The 20,277-nt window shown below is 54.0% G+C and overlaps 9 protein-coding genes across 9 annotated transcripts; 7 read left to right on the top strand and 2 right to left on the bottom strand.

Moving 5' to 3' along the window:
- Nucleotides 1-275: 275 nt before the first annotated feature.
- On the top strand, nucleotides 276-2,854 carry AYL99_00312 (hypothetical protein; the record flags this gene model as incomplete). The annotated part of the gene is made up of 2 exons (XM_018831828.1): nucleotides 276-425; nucleotides 473-2,854. 2 exons carry the CDS (start codon nucleotides 276-278, stop codon nucleotides 2,852-2,854), a joined length of 2,532 nt encoding a protein of 843 aa, XP_018697707.1.
- A 330-nt stretch (nucleotides 2,855-3,184) lies between these two features.
- Nucleotides 3,185-3,874, top strand: AYL99_00311 (hypothetical protein; the record flags this gene model as incomplete). The annotated part of the gene is made up of 1 exon (XM_018831827.1): nucleotides 3,185-3,874. The coding sequence occupies one exon, from the start codon at nucleotides 3,185-3,187 to the stop codon at nucleotides 3,872-3,874; it is 690 nt and encodes a 229-aa protein (XP_018697706.1).
- A 61-nt stretch (nucleotides 3,875-3,935) lies between these two features.
- Nucleotides 3,936-5,469, bottom strand: AYL99_00310 (hypothetical protein; the record flags this gene model as incomplete). The annotated part of the gene is made up of 2 exons (XM_018831826.1): nucleotides 3,936-4,357; nucleotides 4,410-5,469. The coding sequence occupies 2 exons, from the start codon at nucleotides 5,467-5,469 to the stop codon at nucleotides 3,936-3,938; spliced, it is 1,482 nt and encodes a 493-aa protein (XP_018697705.1).
- Nucleotides 5,470-8,395: 2,926 nt separating this feature from the next.
- On the top strand, nucleotides 8,396-10,319 carry AYL99_00309 (hypothetical protein; the record flags this gene model as incomplete). The annotated part of the gene is made up of 4 exons (XM_018831825.1): nucleotides 8,396-8,494; nucleotides 8,575-8,700; nucleotides 8,825-9,088; nucleotides 9,162-10,319. 4 exons carry the CDS (start codon nucleotides 8,396-8,398, stop codon nucleotides 10,317-10,319), a joined length of 1,647 nt encoding a protein of 548 aa, XP_018697704.1.
- Nucleotides 10,320-10,909: 590 nt separating this feature from the next.
- Nucleotides 10,910-14,839, top strand: AYL99_00308 (hypothetical protein; the record flags this gene model as incomplete). Its single annotated transcript, XM_018831824.1, has 1 exon — nucleotides 10,910-14,839. The coding sequence occupies one exon, from the start codon at nucleotides 10,910-10,912 to the stop codon at nucleotides 14,837-14,839; it is 3,930 nt and encodes a 1,309-aa protein (XP_018697703.1).
- A 341-nt stretch (nucleotides 14,840-15,180) lies between these two features.
- AYL99_00307 (hypothetical protein) lies at nucleotides 15,181-17,218 on the top strand (the record flags this gene model as incomplete). Its single annotated transcript, XM_018831823.1, has 2 exons — nucleotides 15,181-15,220; nucleotides 15,276-17,218. 2 exons carry the CDS (start codon nucleotides 15,181-15,183, stop codon nucleotides 17,216-17,218), a joined length of 1,983 nt encoding a protein of 660 aa, XP_018697702.1.
- Nucleotides 17,219-17,264: 46 nt separating this feature from the next.
- Nucleotides 17,265-17,948, top strand: AYL99_00306 (hypothetical protein; the record flags this gene model as incomplete). Its single annotated transcript, XM_018831822.1, has 1 exon — nucleotides 17,265-17,948. The coding sequence occupies one exon, from the start codon at nucleotides 17,265-17,267 to the stop codon at nucleotides 17,946-17,948; it is 684 nt and encodes a 227-aa protein (XP_018697701.1).
- Nucleotides 17,949-18,875: 927 nt separating this feature from the next.
- On the bottom strand, nucleotides 18,876-19,218 carry AYL99_00305 (hypothetical protein; the record flags this gene model as incomplete). Its single annotated transcript, XM_018831821.1, has 2 exons — nucleotides 18,876-19,016; nucleotides 19,123-19,218. The coding sequence occupies 2 exons, from the start codon at nucleotides 19,216-19,218 to the stop codon at nucleotides 18,876-18,878; spliced, it is 237 nt and encodes a 78-aa protein (XP_018697700.1).
- A 336-nt stretch (nucleotides 19,219-19,554) lies between these two features.
- AYL99_00304 (V-type ATPase, G subunit) lies at nucleotides 19,555-20,247 on the top strand (the record flags this gene model as incomplete). Its single annotated transcript, XM_018831820.1, has 6 exons — nucleotides 19,555-19,557; nucleotides 19,625-19,663; nucleotides 19,718-19,751; nucleotides 19,806-19,814; nucleotides 19,907-20,007; nucleotides 20,074-20,247. The coding sequence occupies 6 exons, from the start codon at nucleotides 19,555-19,557 to the stop codon at nucleotides 20,245-20,247; spliced, it is 360 nt and encodes a 119-aa protein (XP_018697699.1).
- Between the last annotated feature and the right edge of the window lie 30 nt (nucleotides 20,248-20,277).

Here is a 20,277-nt window from a genome sequence, read left to right as displayed (position 1 = left end):
GTTGAATGTGACGGGCACCGGCACCGCCGCCAGTGCCATCCAAAGCAATTATTTAGCAATCATTTTGCACCTGCATTCAAGAGTCGAGGACGCTGGATTGGTGGTGACTTCATGACCAAAAGTTCCGGGATGGTGGCGGCGCGTCCCCAAAACCCATGACGCGCTGGTCGCAGTCGGGGAAAGACGCACCGAACACATATCCCACTTTCTCACCGGAACAGCGTTGTCAATTTCGCCCATACTGAAATTCAGCTACTACATTGCAGGCAACAAGTATGGTTGAGCTCCACATGGCCAACAATGTGGACGTACAGACGCGGGTGGAAGACTACCTGAATGACAAGATACAAACAGCTGCGGACTTGGAACAGGTGGACAGCCTCTTGCAGCGAGTGCAGGAACAGCAAAATATATTGCGGAAGCAGGTGAGGATTCATATCTCGACTCTGGGCTGCTTTTAACTGTGTCTCAGCTCGAAGACGCCCGGAAAGACCACACAGAGGCTGTGAACAGAGTCAACCAACGTTCCAACGAATTAAGAGCGAAGGCCGAAGAATGTCAGAGGGAACACGCCGAGATAGACCTGCGGCTCAGAACCCTTGCACAATCCAACGTGAGCGATGATGCGGCGCAAAAAGTTGAAGCTCGGATGAGCAAGGTGCGCAGTCTCGAGGTTGCTCAAGGCTATCTGGAATTGGTCCAGCAATTGAACACTCTGAGCGATCAAGCGAAAGAGAACTTAGTCGCCCATCCGGAAATATCGGTCCAAGCATATGTTCAGCTAAGAGGCATTTGGAAGCACATTCAAGATGCGCAGTCGGCTGCGGAAGGGGCAGCGCCTCAGCTTGCCTATGCCTTCGAGCAACGATCGCAGCAGCTTTATACCAGCATCAAGGAAGCTTTGGAAGGGAGTCTGCGGGAAACCCTTGCACAAATGAAATGGCCGGGAAAAGAGTTGAGCATGCTGGGCGACATACGGGAGAAGTGGGAGAAGGAAGTCAGATTACTTCTCCAGCTCCAAGATCCAGACCTGATCGGAGCATTCGCAGGCGTCGACACTCGAAGTCGGTCTTCGACTCCTGATCCTGTCGTGCTCCTCCCGCTTGAAGTCATGGTTCATCCGTTGTCAGTGAGATTCCGCTACCACTTTTACGGGGACAAACCCACGAACCGACTGGACAAGCCCGAATATTTTCTCACCCACGTCCTAGATCTAATAGAGACGCATAGCGGTTTCATGACCGATATGCTGGGCCCTATATTGGACGACAGAGTGATTCAGTCTGAGGCTCTGGAATCTATCTATACAGATGCAGTCTCCGCATTCATTACGGCACTGCTGCCCATGGTTGAAGCAAAGTGTCTGTCTTTTCTCCCCCAGATTTCGCAGCAGCCACAGTTGATGTCTCATTTCATGCACGAGTTGATGGTATTTGATACTGCCATTCGTGACTCGTGGGGGTACATCCCGATTCCCAGGATGTTGGCAGAGTGGAAGGGGATTACTTGGAGAGTGCTGACCACACACGGCTACTTTGCTCTGTGGCTCAAGGTCGAGAAGGATTTTGCTCTTGCTCGATACAAGAGCATCAGGGATGCTTCGGACAGCAACGAAATTGACTTTGACGCAGACGCCACCCAGACGAAGCCGACAAAGGGAGCAATTCGTGTCAACGACCTTTTAGAGACAATCACAGATCGTTACCGAGGCCTTTCATCTTTCAGTCAGAAGATGAAGTTTCTCTTGGAGATCCAGCTATCTATATTCGATGATTATCACAACCATCTCCACGGCGGTTTGCAGGCATATCTTGTGTCGTCCCATACCGCCGGCCGGCTACTGCAGGGACAGTCTGAAGCCGAAGCCTTCGGTTTAAAAGGGTTGGAATCGCTAGCCAAGATATTTGGTAGCGCGGAATTCCTCGAACGGAAAATGTCGGACTGGAACGATGAGGTCTTCTTTCTAGAGCTATGGGATGAACTTCAATATCGTGCCAAAGCCAACAGCAGCACAGGTGCATCCATTGGCACCGATTTGAAGGTGGACGATGTCGCGGACAAGACCTCGGCAACCATCAAGTCAAACGGAGCCGACCTGGATGGAGATACAGACGGAAGTGGCCTGTTTGACCAGACTGCTTCAGCATATCGACGTTTGCGCGAACGCAGCGAGGAGGAAATGCTCCGTTTCTTCGACGTCAACATAAGAGGCGCACTCCGGCCATATGTGAAGCTTGCCCAGTGGTCGTCTCTTGGTGAGACTATATCCGACCCAGCTGCCATGGCACCTTCCCCCAGCCTCGATGGCTTTTTCCAAACAACGGCCACCCTGCTCGAGTACCTTTCTCGCGTACTAGCTCCGGGGTCCATGCGACGGATATGTAAGCATTACTGCTCCTCGCTGCAGAGAGAGATCTACGACAACGTGATAATGCACCACACATTCTCCGCTACTGGCGCAGCGCAACTGGCAAGGGATCTGTCTGAGATCAAGACAACCATCGAAAAACACAGCAGAATGCGAGGAGTGACGGGGGCGGGTCTCAAACGGCTCGAAGAGGCAGTCTATCTACTCTCCCTGGAGGCGTCGCAAAACAAACAGAACGGCGAAGACGATGATTGGGGTTTCGATGATGACGATGACGACGGGAAGCCGAAGGGCCAAGGTACTGCAGATGAAGCTATCACTGATGATGATGGAGGTGTTGAGAGGCTGGGACTTTGGGATGTCGAGAAGCTGATTTTCGAGAGCAACGAAGCAGCACGAAAGGCTCTTGGGGATATGGGCGTATATCATCTCAGTGAAGGGGACGCCAGGAACATTTTGAAGCGGAGAGTTGAGCTAAATGGCTGATGGGCAGGTGCTGCCGAGAAGGTACGTAGCCAGTGTGATGGTTCAGTGAGTGCTCCTGCGTATATCCCTGGTATGTTGATGCTACGTCTCCATGGTAGTGCTTGCGTGCTCCGCATTGGCACCATTTCTCTAGTTGATAAGCCCACGCTCTCTTTGTGACTCACAACATCTCCCTCGCATCAATGACCGAGCGGATTTTATTTGAGTGCATTGACAGATCCTACATCTTCTGCCTTGACCACTCTCAGTCTCTCAGCACCGTGAGAAAAGCTCTGTGTGGTCCCAACTGAATCCTTGACCCTCCACAAGGTAGCCTTGACTTCACCAAACATGTCTGCTCAGGACACCAGACCATTGACCTCACTCCCAAGCCTCATCATGACCACGATACCATTTGTCTTTCTCTGGAGCACATTGAAAGCCTATGTCGCGAACAACGGGCCCTTCACTTTCGCCCGACCGGTGACCCGTCTCAACAACCAGGTCTACGCTTTGTTCTCGCTGGCACTCGCCTTATTGATCCTCAACGACGTCGTCCAATTCCAAAACCTCCAGCAGGTCAGGACCGCAGACCTCGCGTACACTTATCACCTATCCAAGTTCTACGAGTACATTGACGTCTTCAACCTGTCCGCGGCGGGCAGTCCGATCAACCACCACATGGCGTTTCACCACATCACGACACCCCTTCTGACTCACTTCCGCGTCTTGAATGCCTCAGACTGGCAACCTTTCGCCTTTCTCAACTGCTTCCACCACTTCTGGATGTACGGCTACTTTGGCGGCGTGTCTTCGTTCCGGCCCGTCATGCGCGTCACCGGTTGGGTGCAGCTGGCCGTGGGCATTGGACTCGACCTTCACTACTTTGTTACTCAAGGCGCAGATGCTCCCGAGGCTAAGAGCCGCGCGATCAGCTTTGTGCTCATGAGCCGGTACGCGATGCTACACTATGCAGAAATAAAGGAGAGAAATGCGCAAAAGGCGGACAGTGCAGAAAAGAAAGGCGAGAAACCAGATTAGCCCATTTCGGTGGATTCTGAGTCACTGTCCATCACAATGTAATGAGCCATGGGCCCAAGCCTCAATTGGCGACGTTGATCAACATGGACTTGACGCTCAGGTATTCCTCGATGCCCTGTCGTCCACCTTCTCGACCATACCCACTTTCCTTGACACCACCGAAGGGACTCTCGCAGGCGCTGAGCATCCCGAGGTTGACGCCAACCATGCCGACTTCCAATGCTTCTGTGACCCGGAATGCTCGTGGGATATTTTCCGTGCAAATGAAGGATCCCAGACCGACGTTGCAGTCATTTGCCATTTTGATGACATCTTCCTCGGTGTCGAATTCGTACAGCCCGACCACGGGAGCGAAGGTCTCTTCCCGCGTGGTGATCATCTCCCTGTTCATCCCTTTGATGACTGTTGGCTGGAGGAAGTAACCTTTCAAGTCCTTCAACGGCTCTCCTCCAAGGACGACCTGACCGCCGTGTTTCTTAGCATCTGTTATGAGTTAGCCGCCGTTTGGTGAAGAGCTACCAGGTCTTGCGCTTACCATTGATGTGATTCATCGCCTTTTCGACGGCTCGCTCGTGCGTCAACGGGCCCACAAAGACTCCTTCCTCAGTTCCTGGTCCGACTTTAAGCGATTTGATTTTGACCGTCAGAGCTTCGGCGAACTTGTCATAGATGCCCTTCTGTACAAAAATCCGGTTGGCAGTCACACAGGTCTGGCCAGAGTTTCGGAATTTGGCCAAGATGCAAGCTTCGACCGCCGTGTCGAGTTTGGCGTCGTCAAAGACGATGAACGGGCTGTTTCCACCTAGTTCGAGTGATAGTTTCTTGAGGCTATCACTGCATTGTCTTGCCAGGAGTTTACCGACGCGAGTACTGCCTGTGAAGCTCAATTTCCGGACCAGACTGCTCTTACACAGTGCGTCGCCGACTTCACTGACCAGATTGAGGGTAGTGATCACGTTGATCGAGCCTTTGGGAAATCCAGCTTCATGCGCAAGGACAGCTTGTGCAAGAGAACTCAACGGAGTTTCCCCAGCCGGTTTCCACACCGTGGTGCATCCTGCTGCCAACGCTGCGCCCACTTTCCTTGTGATCATGGCAATTGGGAAGTTCCAAGGGGCGAGACATGCTGCGACCCCGATTGGTTGCTTGAATGTCAAGATGCGTTGATTCAAATTGGCCGTGGGAACCACTTCACCATGCACTCTTTCCGCTTCACCAGCAAACCATTCGAGGAAAGAAGCCGCATAAGTGACTTCACCTTTGGCCTCGACCAGGGTCTTGCCATTTTCCAGAGTCAGAATCAATGCAAGATCGTCAATATTCTCCAGGCAGAGGTCGCTCCACTTCCGCAGCCACCTTGCACGCTGACGGGCGGTCGTCTTTTTGAAGCTCTGAAAAGCTTCGTGTGCAGCTGCGATAGCTTTGTCGGTGTCCTCGGCGCCCATTTCGGGGATAGTCGCGATTTTGTCCAGCGTCGCTGGGTCGTAGACATCGAATGTCTTCCCCGAGGCTGCATCGACCCAGCTGTCATTGATGTACCCTTTTGTCTGGAACAGGTCTTTGCGCTTCAAATCGTTCAAAGTCTTGGGCGCCATGTTTGCTTGCGGGAGTCGTGGTCGTCTCCTGTCGTTCTCTTTCTGAGTGTACTGGATACGCAGTGGAATTAAACAAGTTGCTGGTCGTCGAAGTCGTAAGTATAGATTGAAGTAGGACCTTGGTTTGAGTAATCCCAATAGGATGGCAAAAAAGCTAGGTCGCTTGGGATCGGCACTTCAGCTTTTATATATCACTCGAAGACCGTCTTCACACTGACTCTGCCATCCAGAATGCAGACACCTCATAGGCTCAATCCCCACATGATGGCGTTGGAGAGAAACCGCCGCAGAGAAACCCAAATGAACCACTTGTGCGGGGGTTTGTTGGAGGAGTTTTGTGAGATGTTTCCTGATCGCCGAGGATGTGGCCGCCATGGGCCAAGCTCGGCTTCAATTCTTGTTGGAGAAAGGCCTTATGGTGCGGGTGATGAGATTTAGACTGGAGGGGTTGGGTGAGACTCTTGTTCCAGACTTCCCTCCGCCTCTGTATGTTCCGTCAGGGGAAGTGTCACGCGAGGCTTTAGAAGGCTAGGAGAAAAGAGAGATCTGACGAGGCTGCCAGCAAATCTACACAATAGTTCGTGGTCTCACTGGCGCCTTGGACTCCAATTCTTAGCTCTCCATCTTCTCTTGCTGCCGTCTCGCAGATCACCCGTCGTGAAAGAAGTGTCGCACCGATTTTGGTTCTGGAAACCCAAGAAGCTCTTGGCGGGATGTCTTGGTATGTAGCACGACATTCTGAGCAGGATAGTAGGTTTTGTCGACTCTTGTTTCAGGCATATCACGTTCCTCACTTTCGTCACATTGGCGAGGACGGCCAGTATGGAAGCCCAGAGGGTGGACACTACCTTGTGATCTTCCATAAGACGTCTCAGGCTGGGCTGCAGCCAATAAAGCTATGTGATTTGCACAAATATCCCGCAAAACAAAAAGTGTAGCAAGAAGATATCTCAAGGATCCTCTAAGTCGAAGTTCGGGAGCACCGCAGATGAGGTGAAAAGAAAGCCCAATCCAGAAATGCTCAAGGTCATACATGATACTTGTTAATGCATACTAGGGCTGGCACCAAAGAGAGCAGCAAGAAAACTGGCGTGCCAGCCCGGGCCACCGGGATACATGAGAAACAAGCAACCAAAGCAATTCGGAGGAGCTTTCGGATGGATGCCGTACAATCGCACGCCTTAACAAACTGAAACCAGGACAAATCCTCAATCCCATGGTGATGCGATCTTTTCCTGCGATAGACTAGGGACAAAAGAACATTGTCAGAAAGTGGATGCCGAAGGAAGATGATTATGGGGACCAGATTTACTAGCCGGCGGTTCTTTCGACCACAGAGGGAGCTTTTTAGGCCAGATACAATTCGCTCGTTCAGGGAGTGCATACGAGTAACGAGTACCGCGTACAAGATACGAGGAGGGTTTGTCCCCCCGAGCAAGCACGCTGAGGCTGGCTGGCATCAGGCCCAGGCTAGGGAGTCTGGCAGGTACAGGGCCTGAAATTGAGTATTCAGGCTCACGACTGTTTAGCATCTCCCTGGCTCACCCGGTGTCTGATGGATCACGAGATATTGTTGCTACATGTTCACAGGATGGAAGACAGACATGCCGGAACTCTTGACCCCCTTGAACCTTCCCACCAAAAAAAAACCAACAGCAGCAGACCATGCGAGACATTATTTGACCTCTCGACCACTCAAATTGGCTGAGATCTTCTTTCGAGCATGGTCTGGACTATCCCCTGGGCCTCGAGCTGGCGTGGCTAGTAGGTGCTAGGGGAGCCTCCTCGCCTCCTGGCCTCCTGGGGAGCCCTAAGTGCTCGGCTGGCGCCCGTTAAATTAGCTTTGGTTCCAGATGCAGCTGACGCGCCATGGTGAAGGCCGGGAACGCCTCTTTTGCTGCCCGAAACGGCGAATTAAGCACCACGTGGAGATTGGAGATTGTGTCTTATCCGCAAGCTAACCCGACTTTCCCAAGCCTAGTGAGCCCTATCGAAGGCTCTGGACCACCCTGGGTGACCCCCTGGCATTTCCCTAGCTGACTTATCGACCTGTATGGACATGGCCACCCAAGTGATTAGCACTGACTGACTCCCTGGGGACTTTTCGCCAGCATATCTGCGGTCAGCATGCCGAAGTAGCAGACCAGACGAAGAATCCTGAATATACCCAGCCCAACATGTGTCTCCCGAGTACCGAGTACCGAGTACACAGGCATTAGGTGAGCATCAATTCACCATTACCAAGGCACCTACCAGGCTTCCCACCATCCCGGACGTGCGGTCTCGGTTCTGCAAAGCATGGGGTGTATTAACGACCTGGGCGCCCCGAGCGCTAAACAGAGGGGTGGCACCCGGTGGCTATGCTGGCCAACCGTTTTTGGCCATTCCCTGTTTCCACATGTTGACTTCGTGCGTGTTCCTTTGTTGCGCCTCTGGACACTTTTCACCACATCCGACACACGACACACAACTCTACGAACCGATGGCCCGAAAGTCTCACGCTGACGGCTGTTAATCCAACTCCTCATTCCTCCCTGCGACGGTTTGGGCTAGCACAATATGGCTGACTGCAGGTGTCAGGGGTCCGTGCGCCTCTGGACGCCCAGTGTCGAAGCCACTAGCAGGAGAACGCACTTCCCTTGGCCTCCTTAACCCTGTACCTACTACACCTACTGTACGGGGTACAGGAGCACAAGGTGGGTAGTCTACACGAGATAGCATGTATATTAAGTAACTTTCACGTCCGCATGGCAGTGGTTTTGTTCTTTTAGCTTCCCACCTTCGCTGAGCCGCTGCATTCAAATTCTCTGGTTGTCCCAGCCTGACGGTGTCATTTTGTTCTCACACTCGTTTCTAGCTTGTGCTTCTTTCCAGAACGAACGTCGAAGCGATCACCACCACACTCTCTTCTTATTGCCTTCTCAAAATGGGCGCTCCAGGTGCTTTACAAGTGGGGATTTGCGGCGCTGGTGTTGCTGGACTGAGTGCCGCCATCGCTCTGAGAAAGATCGGTCACGACGTCGAGGTCAGTTCAAGAACGTGTCTCTCTATACTCTGGTTCAGATTCTATGATCGGGGAAAGCAACTGACACCTCGGGCGACTAGATCTTCGAACGCTCTCAATTCAAGAACGAAAATGGCGCCGCCGTATCTATCCCGCCCAACGGTACCCGGGTTCTGGAGCATTGGGGATTTGACCCCGTCAAAGCCGGCGGGATAGAGAATATTCAGGTACGTCCGATTATTCGAGGATTCGCATTCCAGGAACCAACCATGGCTACCATACCTCCGCGACGGCGATCCTCGTCTGCCACCAGTAGAGGGATCTCCGGGCGGCTGACAGACGCGCATCTAGGTCCGTCGGCCTAAGGGTGACACACTGGAACCCATGGCCCCAACATTGAACTTCTCCAATGTGGAACAACTCTACGGCAACAAGTGGTACTTCTATCACCGGGTCGACATGCATCGCCGCCTGAAGGAACAAGCCGAGGAAGCGGGTGCGATCATCAGGCTGGGGAACCAAGTGATGGACGTGGACCCGGAGACTGGGATCATCTCTCTGAAGGGTGGAATCAAAGTGCAAAAGGATCTTGTCATCATCGCTGATGGCCAACATGTGAGAGCATTGTTCCCCCCCCGTCGTGACCGACTTTCCTACGACGTATCCCGCTGACTCGGGTTACTTCTAGGATCGCCTCAACGCGAAGATTACCGGCAAGGAAGTTCCCATGAAGAGGAGCGGCCAGACCGCATATCGGTGCCTCATCCCCATGAAGGACATCCTGGCGGACGAGGAGACCAAATTCCTGTTCGAGAACCAACCGCCCGGGTTCTGGGCCCCGGCCCTGCCAGCCAAGGGCGTCATGGCCGTCACTTATCCTTGCCGAGACAACGAAATCCTCAATGTCCTGGCCGTGCACCGGAGACTCGGCCAGCATGCCACGAGTGAGGACGACGTGGTGATCGAAGACTGGAACTTCCCCGCGACCCACGACGACCTGGAGAAAGTTCTCGACGGGTTCCATCCGGCGGTCAAGAAGGTGTTTTTGAAGTCCCCCGAGGTGAAAGTCTACACCCAGATGAAACGGGATCCCCTGAGCAAGATGACCAAGGGCAAGGCCGTCTTGATTGGCGATGCCTGCCACCCCATGCTCTTGACCCACGCTCAGGGCGTCTCATCCTCCATCGAAGACGCTGCAGCCCTGGAGCTCTTCCTCGCCGACGTCCCTGCCTCCGGAGATGTGACTGCCGCGCCGTCAGAGAAGCTGCTGCAGCGCCTGTCGCAGTTCGAAGCCTTCCGTCTGCCCCGAGTTTCCGCGACCCAGATCCTGACGGACCCCGTTGTTCCGGGTCCTCAGGCCGCGGCCAACTATGCGAAGCAAGAAGCCGAGATCCGCAAATACTATTCCGGCCCTCTGCCACCCACGGGCGCAATGCCGCACAGTCCACCGATCTGCCAGTTCTTCTTCGGGTATGATGTCCGGAAAGAAGCCATGAAGTTCCTCGCAGAGCTCAACGGCGAGAAACAGACGAACGGCGAGACCCCGGCATCGGTGACTGCTGCTGCTGCTGCTGCTGCTGCTGCTGCTGCTCCAGCTCCGGCCCCAGCTCAACCGCTTGTCGAGGCGAGATCCGTCACACCCCCCGTTGCTGCCCAAGAGACAACAACCACCGACCCCACCGCGATGGAACTCAAGATTAAGGACCTCGAGCGCCGACTGGCCGAGATGGAGAGCAAACTGGCCGGCATGAGTGTCCAAATATCGTTCCGGGAGGTCCAGCCCACGCCGCCCGAGTCGCCGCCGACCACGTTCGGGAGATCGCCGTTCATCGTGACCGCTCCTTGAGAGGGGAAGAGAGTCGTCGCCGAAGAGAGGCCTCTTGGTCCAGAGCGGTATTTATATATATATAAATTTATATGGTCCTGGATTGGAGGGAAGAAAACACAAATGTTAGTGTATAACATTGGTTGGATGTGGGAGTTAAACGGGAAGAAGAGATCCAGGGTATGGGATAATGTGAGCGTATTGAAATTAGCGCCATTTAATGAAAGATATTTTCTGGTTCATTAAACTAGTTTGGTTGTCCCAAGTATGGAGTCGATCACATGCTAATTACTCGGTGCTGTATTCAACGTTACTTGCATATACCGAGTACCTCGTACAGCTCGACAGGATACTGTATATGCTGGACGCGCTAATGTGCTGTAAGTCGCGGGCGCGGCTTGGCAGAACAGATCCGATCGAAACTCCAACCCGAATCTTTGCTTCCCCATATTAGAGCACAAGCACGAGCACGAAACTTACAAGACCTCAACTCGCTCGAGGCCTTTTATTGCGGGGGTTTCCCTGCCTTTCCTTTGCTTGTGTTCTTCCTGTTCAATCCGGTCGTCGGCGCTGGGTGCATGGGACAGGTCTGCACCTGGCGACGCACAAACATGCGGCTCCAACTCCTCATCCAGCGCAACTCGCTCCCACCAGTCACCATCATTCACACCACAGGCACCGGCCCCTCCTCACATACGAAGTCCCGCACCGCTACAATCGCCGACCTCCTCGCTGACGTTAATGATATCGTTCCCCTAGAGTCTGCGGACGGCGAATGGGGTCTGGAGGACTATGTCGTCGAAGTTGCGGCCACTGCGGACCAACACTTGACATACGAGTGCTTGCATTATCAACCCTTGCACAGTGTGTTGAGAGAAGATGATGAGGTGGTGATCAGGGCGCTGAGCAGTGAAGATCTGAGGGTCAGGAGGCTAGGTGGGCGCCATCAGATTACGGGTGATGGCAGACATCTGATTGATGGTGTCGCATTCGGCAGACAGTGGCTGAGGAAGGCCGATAGACCGGGTATTGTCATTCCACCCAGGAAGAGAAGGAGAATTCTACTCGACGAGCATACCGATGCCGCGAACGAAGAAGACCCTAAGCGCATTCTCTCTGCCGCTGATGAGGAGGAGGACAATCCCATGCATGCTTTGGTGCTATTTGCGAACCAAGAAGAAGAGGACGATGACGATGACGACGACGACTATGTGGATGAAGGCGATGCTGATATCGACGAGCCACAATCGCAAGTCACCATCAGAGAAGATTTTGACGACGCAGATGCCGACTCAGAAGACGAGGACGAGCCAGATGGGGATGATGCAGACGAGCCTCTCTCCTCAGAGCTGAAGCACCTGCTCGAAGATGCTGCCGAGATTGAGCAAGCTGCCAACATGGCCATCGCATTGCAAGTCATTGACAAAAAGCTAAAGAGAAAACGAGACATCAGAGACGATGGTGAAGAGCACGAACATGAGACATTTGAAGGGTTCTCCAGTCCCATACACCGTTCACCTGCTACGGGTAGTGGCGCTGAGCTGGAGGACGGCGCAGACGAAAGTTCGGACAGCATGATGAAAGAGATCGCAGATCGACAGGCCGAAAGACGTGCCAGGAACGTTGTTGAAGATGACTCTGACGACTCTGATGATTCCGATGTAACTTCAAGCTCGGATGTCACATCTTCTGACTCTGATGCTGATACCACGATTGAAGCGATTGCCATAAAGCAAGCCAAACAGCGAGCTTTGAACCTCATCAGAGATGAGGATGATGACGATGAAGACGACACGTCGTCAAGCTCTGCTCCAGAGAAAGATGAGAGCGATGATGATATCTCCTCGACCTCGGAATCCGAGTCTACATCTGGGGAAGACAGCTCGTCAGAATCTGAAATCACGTCTGACTCCGAGTCAGATATTGAAGAGACGAAGTCAGAGAAGGCCTCCGTATCCAAGGCAGCTCGACCCATAGGGGCTCTCCCAACAAGCACGGCTCCAGGACAGCGGGCAGTGTCATCGGTCGGGGTTCCTTTTCAGGGAACAAATAAGACGCACTATAACAACAAGAGGGTGAAAAGAAGGAAGCGCCTAACCGAGCTTAAGAAGCAGGGGTTGCTACCTGAAAATGCAGGCTTTGAGGAGCTAGCGAAGTACGAGATTGCGCAACAACAGGCGACGGCGGCAGAACAGTCAATGGTCGTCGAGGAACAAGTTGAGGGCCCAGCACAAGATGACATGCAAAACGTGGAAAACGGCGAAGAAGCAATTGCCCCTCCGGCCGTGAAGGAGATCAAGAAGGACCATATGAAGCCTTCAAATGACGCCGAGTCTACCACAACCAGCGCTGCTCCTGTCGATCCTAGACCTACCGAGCTCAAACCACTCGGGACCTCCGAGATTGAACCCACAGTGGCTGTGGGATTGGCAGCTCCAAAGAGAGCCAGACTCGATGTGGCCAGTACCCGTCGCCTGGTTTTTGGATCTCTTGGTTTGAGAGCACCGAAGAACGCCGAAGAGGTGCGTGCACTGAGGGAGAAGCTGTCACAAAACCGTCGACAGCCAATACTGTACAAGGCCCCTGGTGACAGCAGTGCTCTGGAGTCTCCCAAGGTCCCGCCCGCGGTCAAAAACGATGACGATCTCTGGAAGAACAAGCTGATTGTGGCTGCGGTTGAATGTGAAGAGCCCGGAGTTTCCTTGCCGCCGCCACCATTTCCCTTTGAACAGGGCTGGGCACGGCCGGGAAAGAACAAGCGGAAACTACGCGATCAAAGCCAGTATTATCAGAGCGGAAGTAAGCGGTCATGCGAGAGAGCCTCTGCGCCTGATGTTTCAACCCTGAGCTACGACGAGGTCTCGGATCACGTTTCCGCTAACCATGCCGTCCCGACTGTCGATGGAAGTTCCGGTACCGTGCCAGCTCAGGAGGATCTGGACGAGCTCCCAGAGCTTCAGCAGGCCATGGTCCTTCCCGGAGCCACTATCGCTTATAAAGAATTGCACGTCGATGCATCGACCAACTATCAACCAGAAGTGTCTCAATACAGGGTTGGCCAAGTGTCGCAAGTGGATGAAGACGGCACTGTGCACCTTCAGCTGGAGAAGAGCTCACTGGCCACAAATGTGAAAGGCAAAATCGATCCACAGACAGGTCAAAGAGTCTACGGCAAGTTCGAGCTGGTGGGTGAAGATCCAGATGAAGGGGCAGACGATGGTGTTCGCGAGATTTCGATCTCGGACATGATTTCTGCGAAACTGGTCAAACCCTCTGTGATACAAGTTCCCGACAGCAACCATGTTAGTGACACAAAGAGTGGCGAAGTACCCGGACTGTCAAGCAACGACGAATTTGCTGCCATCCCGGAATCAGCGGAACAAGATATCCAGGGAAATGATGCAGCAGGCAAGCCCAGTGCAGCCGCACCGATGGTCGAGACCCCTCGCAAACAAGAGATCAACGGGATAATCAAAGCTGCCGGGTTCAACTCAGCTCTAGATGCGGAATTAATGCAGCCCATTCGCGACCCTACTACCGGGGATGCCGATGAAGCAATGGCAATGACTCAGACGCAACAACAATATCCTCACAGATTTCGTCCCGGATCACCTGGTGCCGATTTGTCTTTGCCGGGTATGAAGACTTCGTCAGACGCAGACACCAGAGCAGATCACGCTGACGGCCCTGGTGATGGTGACACCACAGGGAGTTTCCAGTTTCCTTTACCGTCGTCACCATACATGCCGACCCAGGAAACTGTTGAATATCCCCATTTATCTCAAATGCAAATTGATTCGTCGGATCCTACGAACACCACCAATAGCACCGCACATCAGGATGCACAAAAGTACTCACCAGCTCCGGCTCTTGACCTATCCTCGACTGCGTCTGACTCGCAGAAAGCTGGGAAGAAAAGTGAACTAGACGCCGAGCACTTCGAAGATGAAAACCCGCGCCTTTCAGAGGACGTGCCTAACTCGCTCAGGTCCGAGGTACCGGAGTCTCAATCCCCCAAGACCTCGATGATTTCTCAAAACACTGAGGCAGACGACGAAGAGAATGCAGACAGAAGTTCTTTTTTAGGAGGACCTGGGTACGATGGTCAAGACTCATCGTACCATGATGACAGTGAACTACCTTCTTTCAATGAGCTTCCTCCACCGGGCCAGAGAAGACGCAGGCGGACCCGAAAAATGCATCCTCCGCCATCCAGGAGGTCTCCTCGACATGCCGTGAAAAAGACACGAACGAGCCTGGCCCCGTCAAGCAGCCCTGAAATCTCGGCTTCAAGTCAGCTTGACATCAAGCAGTCGCAAAGCCAGAGAAAGCCAAGACTGTCTGAGATTCCTTCCCAATCATCCGTGGTGGACCTGACTCTCTCGGACGATGGTGATAGTGATTCAACGTACGGCCAGAAGCAAATCGAAGTCGAGGTCAAAAGTCAGGATCGGAGCACCAGTGCGAGAGGTGACAAGAAGGATAAGGGGATCGGGAAACGAAGATTGCTCACAACGAAGAAGGCCAGTGAATATTACTGAAGACAGGAGCTGCATACGCTGCAAGAACCACGGACAATCATAGGCCGTAGAAACTCATGAAAAATATGATAGAAAGCCGAACACTGGCACCGTTTGTGCGACAATGGTGATTAATGATAAATTCTGCTGGGGTGTACAAGTAATAATAGACAAAGTGAGGCTCAAGGCTAAGATTGGCGTCATCCGCTTCCGAATGCTTCGCGACAGTCTGGCTTCTTCACACGTTCACTTTTTGGCCTTATATTCGACTCGGCTGCTGTCTTCCGTCGAGGCTGTCGCTCGTAGACGCTCTGCCGTTTTCATAATGTATCATCGGTAACGCTCGCATGCAACCTGCCGTGATGGCTCGGAGATTCGATGGGGTCTTCACGATCCTCCTCTGTAAGTCATGCGCATGCTGGAGTCTGAACCTGGGCTAAATCAACATCGCCTCCAGATTTGTCCATCGCCATCACTATCCTCGTCCCTGCCTCCCGGACCTCGACGACGGTCGGCGCCGAACTCGTGGACGCGGAGCTCGATTCCCCACGAAGCGAGCAGGAGAAACAGAACTACTGGGCGCAGGGTGGAAATGACATCGTTCATGAGATATGGTCGGTGCTACGGGACTTCGAACCAACGTGGAAGGACAGTGTGACTCCGGCACAACCTTCTGGCCTCCTGGGCACCGTCTGGCACTACACGAGAATCATCTTCCGCGCCCTGTTCATGAATACGCCCACGCGAAACGACAATAATGCCCCCCGGGTCAAGGGAGACTTGAAAAAGGGCGTCGATTCCCTCCACGCGGCGGCCTCTTTCGATGACCCTGATGCCATCTTTCTGCTGGCAGAGATGAATTTCTATGGCAACTTCTCCTACCCCCGCGACCTCGAGCGAGCCAAATACTGGTACCACCGGTTGGCCGACTTGGACGGCAATTCGACGGCACAGTACATGCTGGGCTTGATGTACGGCACGGGCATTGGCGGTTTGGAAAGAGACCAGGCAAAAGCTCTGCTATATCACACGTTTGCCGCAGAACAAGGGAACATCAAGTCGGAAATGACGCTGGCGTACAGATATCATGCCGGCGTGGGGTGTTCCCGCAGCTGTGAAAAGGCTGTTTCTTACTACAAGAGGGTCGCCGACAAGGCCATGTCGTATTGGCAATCAGGACCTCCGGGAGGCCAGTCGTTTGTGCGAAACTCGTACCGCTGGGTGGAAGTTGACGGAGGCATCTACGGCGAAGGCGCGAGTGTCAGCTCCTCCGGCCCCAATGCTCCCCGAGATGGTCTCACCGCGGCACACATCGACTATGTCCTCGACTATCTCGACACGAAAGAACGACAAGGAGATTTCAACGCCATCATCACGCTGGGCAAACACTACTACGAAGCTCCTCGCGGATACAAGCGCAACTTTCGCAAAGCACAGCGTCAATTCATGAAAGTTGCGCGGGTCTATTGGACCAAGGACGGCAAAGTATCCCCCAAAGCACCAAAGGGGATTGAACGGGTGGCAGGAAAAGCGGCAGCCTATATTGGACGCATGCTCCTCCGTGGCGAGGGCATGGAACAAAACTTTGAAAAGGCTCAAGTGTGGTTCAAGCGAGGCATTGCCCTGGGTGACTCCTTCGCGCAATACCACATGGGCCTGATGTATCGCGACGGCCTGGGCGTGCCGCAGGACGGGACCCGTGCGGGCTCGTACCTTAAGGCTGCAGCGGAACAGTCGCTCCCCTTGGCACAGTCGGCGCTGGGAGTGCTTTTCTTGGATCAAGGGGACATTGAGACCGCGGGACGATACTTTGAACTCGCCGCGGGAGCGGGCGTGATGGAATCATTCTACTATCTTGCTGAGCTCACCAACCAGGGGGTCGGTCGCGAGCGTAACTGTGGCCTGGCAGCTGCCTATTACAAGGTGGTCGCTGAGAGGGCCGAGATCTTGCATTCGTCTTTTTTGGAAGCAAACTCGGCCTACGAAAGAGGAGACTTTGAAAGAGCGTATATCCCTACGATCATGGCCGCGGAGCAAGGGTATGAGAATGCCCAAGCCAACGTGGCATACTTGCTCGACCACAAGACGTCGGTGATTGCGCTGCCCAACGTTGGTATTCCTCTGCTCTCGACCACCAAACCGAGTTCGAAGAAGAGCCCACTGCTCGACGACCCCTACCTCGCGCTGGCATACTTCACCCGCTCCGCCAAACAAGCCAACGTCGACTCCTTGATCAAGATGGGCGACTATTATCTCTCCCTGTCCTCCCCCACCAACGCTGCTCTCACGCGTTTCCCGAATGGAGACCATGCTGACGCGAAGACCAACCTGGAGAAAGCCACGACGTGCTACACCACGGCTGCCGAGACGCACCATTCGGCCCAAGCCTCTGGAACCTAGGTGGATGCACGAGAACGGCGTCGGCAGCGTCACGCAAGATTTCCACATGGCTAAACGCTACTACGACCTTGCGCTGGAGATGAACAAGGAGGCCTATCTGCCGGTGACGCTGGCGCTGGCGAAACTCCGGCTGCGCAGCTGGTGGAACGGCGTGAGTGGCGGCAAGATCAACGGCATCAAGGACGAAGAAGGGGACGAGGAACAGAGGAGACCCAAGACGTGGATCGAGTGGGTGAACCGGTTCCTGGACGCCGCCGAGGAGATGGACGCGCGCGAGGCCGAGGCTTTCGCGCGAGAGCAGAACGCAGACGACGAGCTGTTGGCATACGCCGACCCGGGAATGGCTGCTGGCGGCGGCGAAGCCGAGTACACCGACCGCCACCCGCACGCACACCACGGGCAGCCGGGCGGAGGAGGCGACGTCTACGGCGCGGACGAGTGGGACGAAATCGACGACGGCCTGGTCGAGAGCCTCATCATCATCGCCCTCGCGGGCGCTTTGGCCCTGCTGGTCTACGCCCGCCAGGCCCGGCAGCGGGTGTTGGAGGAGGAGCGGCGTCAGGCTCAGAATCAGAATCAGAATCAGCATCAAGCGCCCGCGCCTCAACAGCCACAGCCACAGCCACAGCCTGGACGAGGCGATGGAGATGGCCAGCAGGACAGAGGCATGTTCCCGCCCCCCGGGGATCTGGATTGGAATAACTGGGTTGCGGGCGGGATCGGGCATTGAGAGCGACAGAAAACGGTGAATTATCATGTTTATTATTATTGTTATCACGACCGACGGACGGGGGAATAAGATGATGATGATGATGGTGATGGGGGTTGTCTCTTCTTCTAGGGCTCGCGTCCAGAGCCGAGTCAGTAACATAAGATTTCTTCAACGCTATCTATCTTTGTACATCCGAGACGTCCAACCGTGTCCGGCGTACATGTGGGCTTGTTCTTTTGGTTGAGCTTGAGTTGAGTTGAGTTGAGTTGAATTGAGTTGGGATAGATACATCCATCCACTTTACACAGACAGCTTCAATAAATAAACTGGCTCCGGATGCCGCTTCATCGCCGACTCTGAGACACGATATCCGCGCTTTTTCTGCTCTGCTCTGCAGTGCCGGGTGTCTCTCGACCAGCATGTACAACGGTGTAACGAACGGTATGAGAGGACGAAATCGAGACATCTCGTACTCGAGCAAGGTCTAAGTCCCCCAACCGAGATATATGAGGTTTCATCAAATGCATTCACACATTGCTCTGGGCGTCGCCAGGGAAAGCTCTCAAGCCGTGTGATTGTCTTTTCCGTATGAGAGAAGCGAGATGCTTTGCTCTGCCTCGTTCCCCGCGCTGGAGCAAAGTATTGCAGTGTGCCAGACCCCCTTCCACGTCTCAATGGTCCCCAGGGTGGTGGACCCTGGTTGCAAGCAATCAAGTTTGTGATTGCAGACACAAACGCGGGTGTCTGTACCGTGTACCGTTGTTGCCCTTGGGCGTCGAGCTTGTCCTTGTTGTCCTTGTTGTCCTGGCCAGGACACTCTCGGGCTGTCGTTCATTTCGATTGCATTCGAGAGTCTTGGTCCTCGGGGGGGTTGGCGGTGTTCAGGAGCTTCCGTCAACCGGTCCTTTGCACGAAACCCAGTTGGGCACCACGTTGCTGCTGCTGTCAAGCACCACTGGTGCTGTCATGCACGGTCTGCACCTTCTTATATTCCTCCTCCAGCTGTCTCTGCAAGTCAAAGTCGGCCTGGCGTTCTCGCTTGATGCGTTGTTGCTCCATGTCTCTGACGACACCGGCGTGCATGGCCTGCCCCACACAAGAATGAAAGAAGTCAGTCTCGAAGTTCACACGTTTCATTGAACCATGTCCATCACAGACGATGGGTCGAGGTCCGGAGGAGGGAGAAACGTACAGCTTGTTCGGCAGTCTGGGCCCAGTGCACAAAAGCGACGATGCCGGCGGTGCCCAGAATAGTGCTGAGGAGGGTGACTTTAGAGGCTGTAGACATTGTCTTTTGAGTCGTTGAGTGCGTCCAGGGGAGTAGTGGTCTGTGGTCTGTGGTCTCTTGGTGTTTGGTGTGAGTGAGAAAATAAAATGTTTAAGCGGATTGGAGTTGGAGCTGAGTTGAGCTCCGCAGCCTTTCTGAGGGAGAGCTCCGCCGGGCAGGTGAAGGCGCAGCGCAGGCGTCATCGCAGCACAGGAAGATAGCATTCTTTTCTTCTGCGCAACTCACTCTGTGACTTCTCGCGAGTCCATCCCCTCCTGCTTTGCTCCTCGTCGGCCTCTTTCTCTTCCCCTCCTCAAGCCTTTACCATACCAACATTCACAACTCCTCAATAGCAAAATGGTACGCACAGCTCTGTCCCCTCCCTCTCTCCCTCCGCGGCCTTACGTTTATGCTAATATCCGTGCAGTCTGCCCAAAACTCAGCGGGCATTCAGACCCTGCTGGACGTAAGTCGACGATGAGATTGAGCAGGCTGTAGAGGTTCTGAAGGTGTTGGACAGGCAGAAAAGGAGGCCCAGAAGATTGTCCAGAAAGGTACACCCCCATATCCCAGCATGTCCACGTTTCCATGCTAACAGATCCCCGAAGCCAGAGAATGTAAGCTTGCGACATCACGTCTCTCTCCCTTCCCTCGATCCCCTGTTCCCGGATGCAGGTCTAACACGTCCGTCCGCTCGCCCGGTGACCAGATCGAACAAAGCGGGTAAAGGACGCCAAAGCAGAAGCTCAGAAGGAGATCGAGGAGTACCGGAAAAAGAAAGAGGAGGAGTTCAAGAAGTTCGAGGCCGAGGTGCGTATTCTACGGTAGCCCGCGCGAGTTCGAGAGAGAGTTTACCAATGTTGTGTCTGTGTGTAGCAATCGAGCGGGAACAAAAAGGCCGAAGACGATGCCAACAAGGACGCCGACGCCAAAGTCAAGGAGATCGACCAGGCAGGCAAGAAGGCCGGAGCGAAAGTCGTCGAGGACTTGATTAAGACGGTCCTGACCCCTCATCCCGAAGTGCCGGATAAGATCTCGAGGGAGGACTGAGGCAAACGGGGAGGTGTTTGTTTGATGTTT

Source organism: Fonsecaea erecta, assembly GCF_001651985.1.
Source record: "Fonsecaea erecta strain CBS 125763 chromosome Unknown Scaff1, whole genome shotgun sequence".
In the NCBI taxonomy this organism is placed as follows: domain Eukaryota; kingdom Fungi; phylum Ascomycota; class Eurotiomycetes; order Chaetothyriales; family Herpotrichiellaceae; genus Fonsecaea; species Fonsecaea erecta.
The sequence above is the reverse complement of the archived record's forward strand: the minus strand, read 5'-3'. Positions and strand labels throughout refer to the sequence as shown.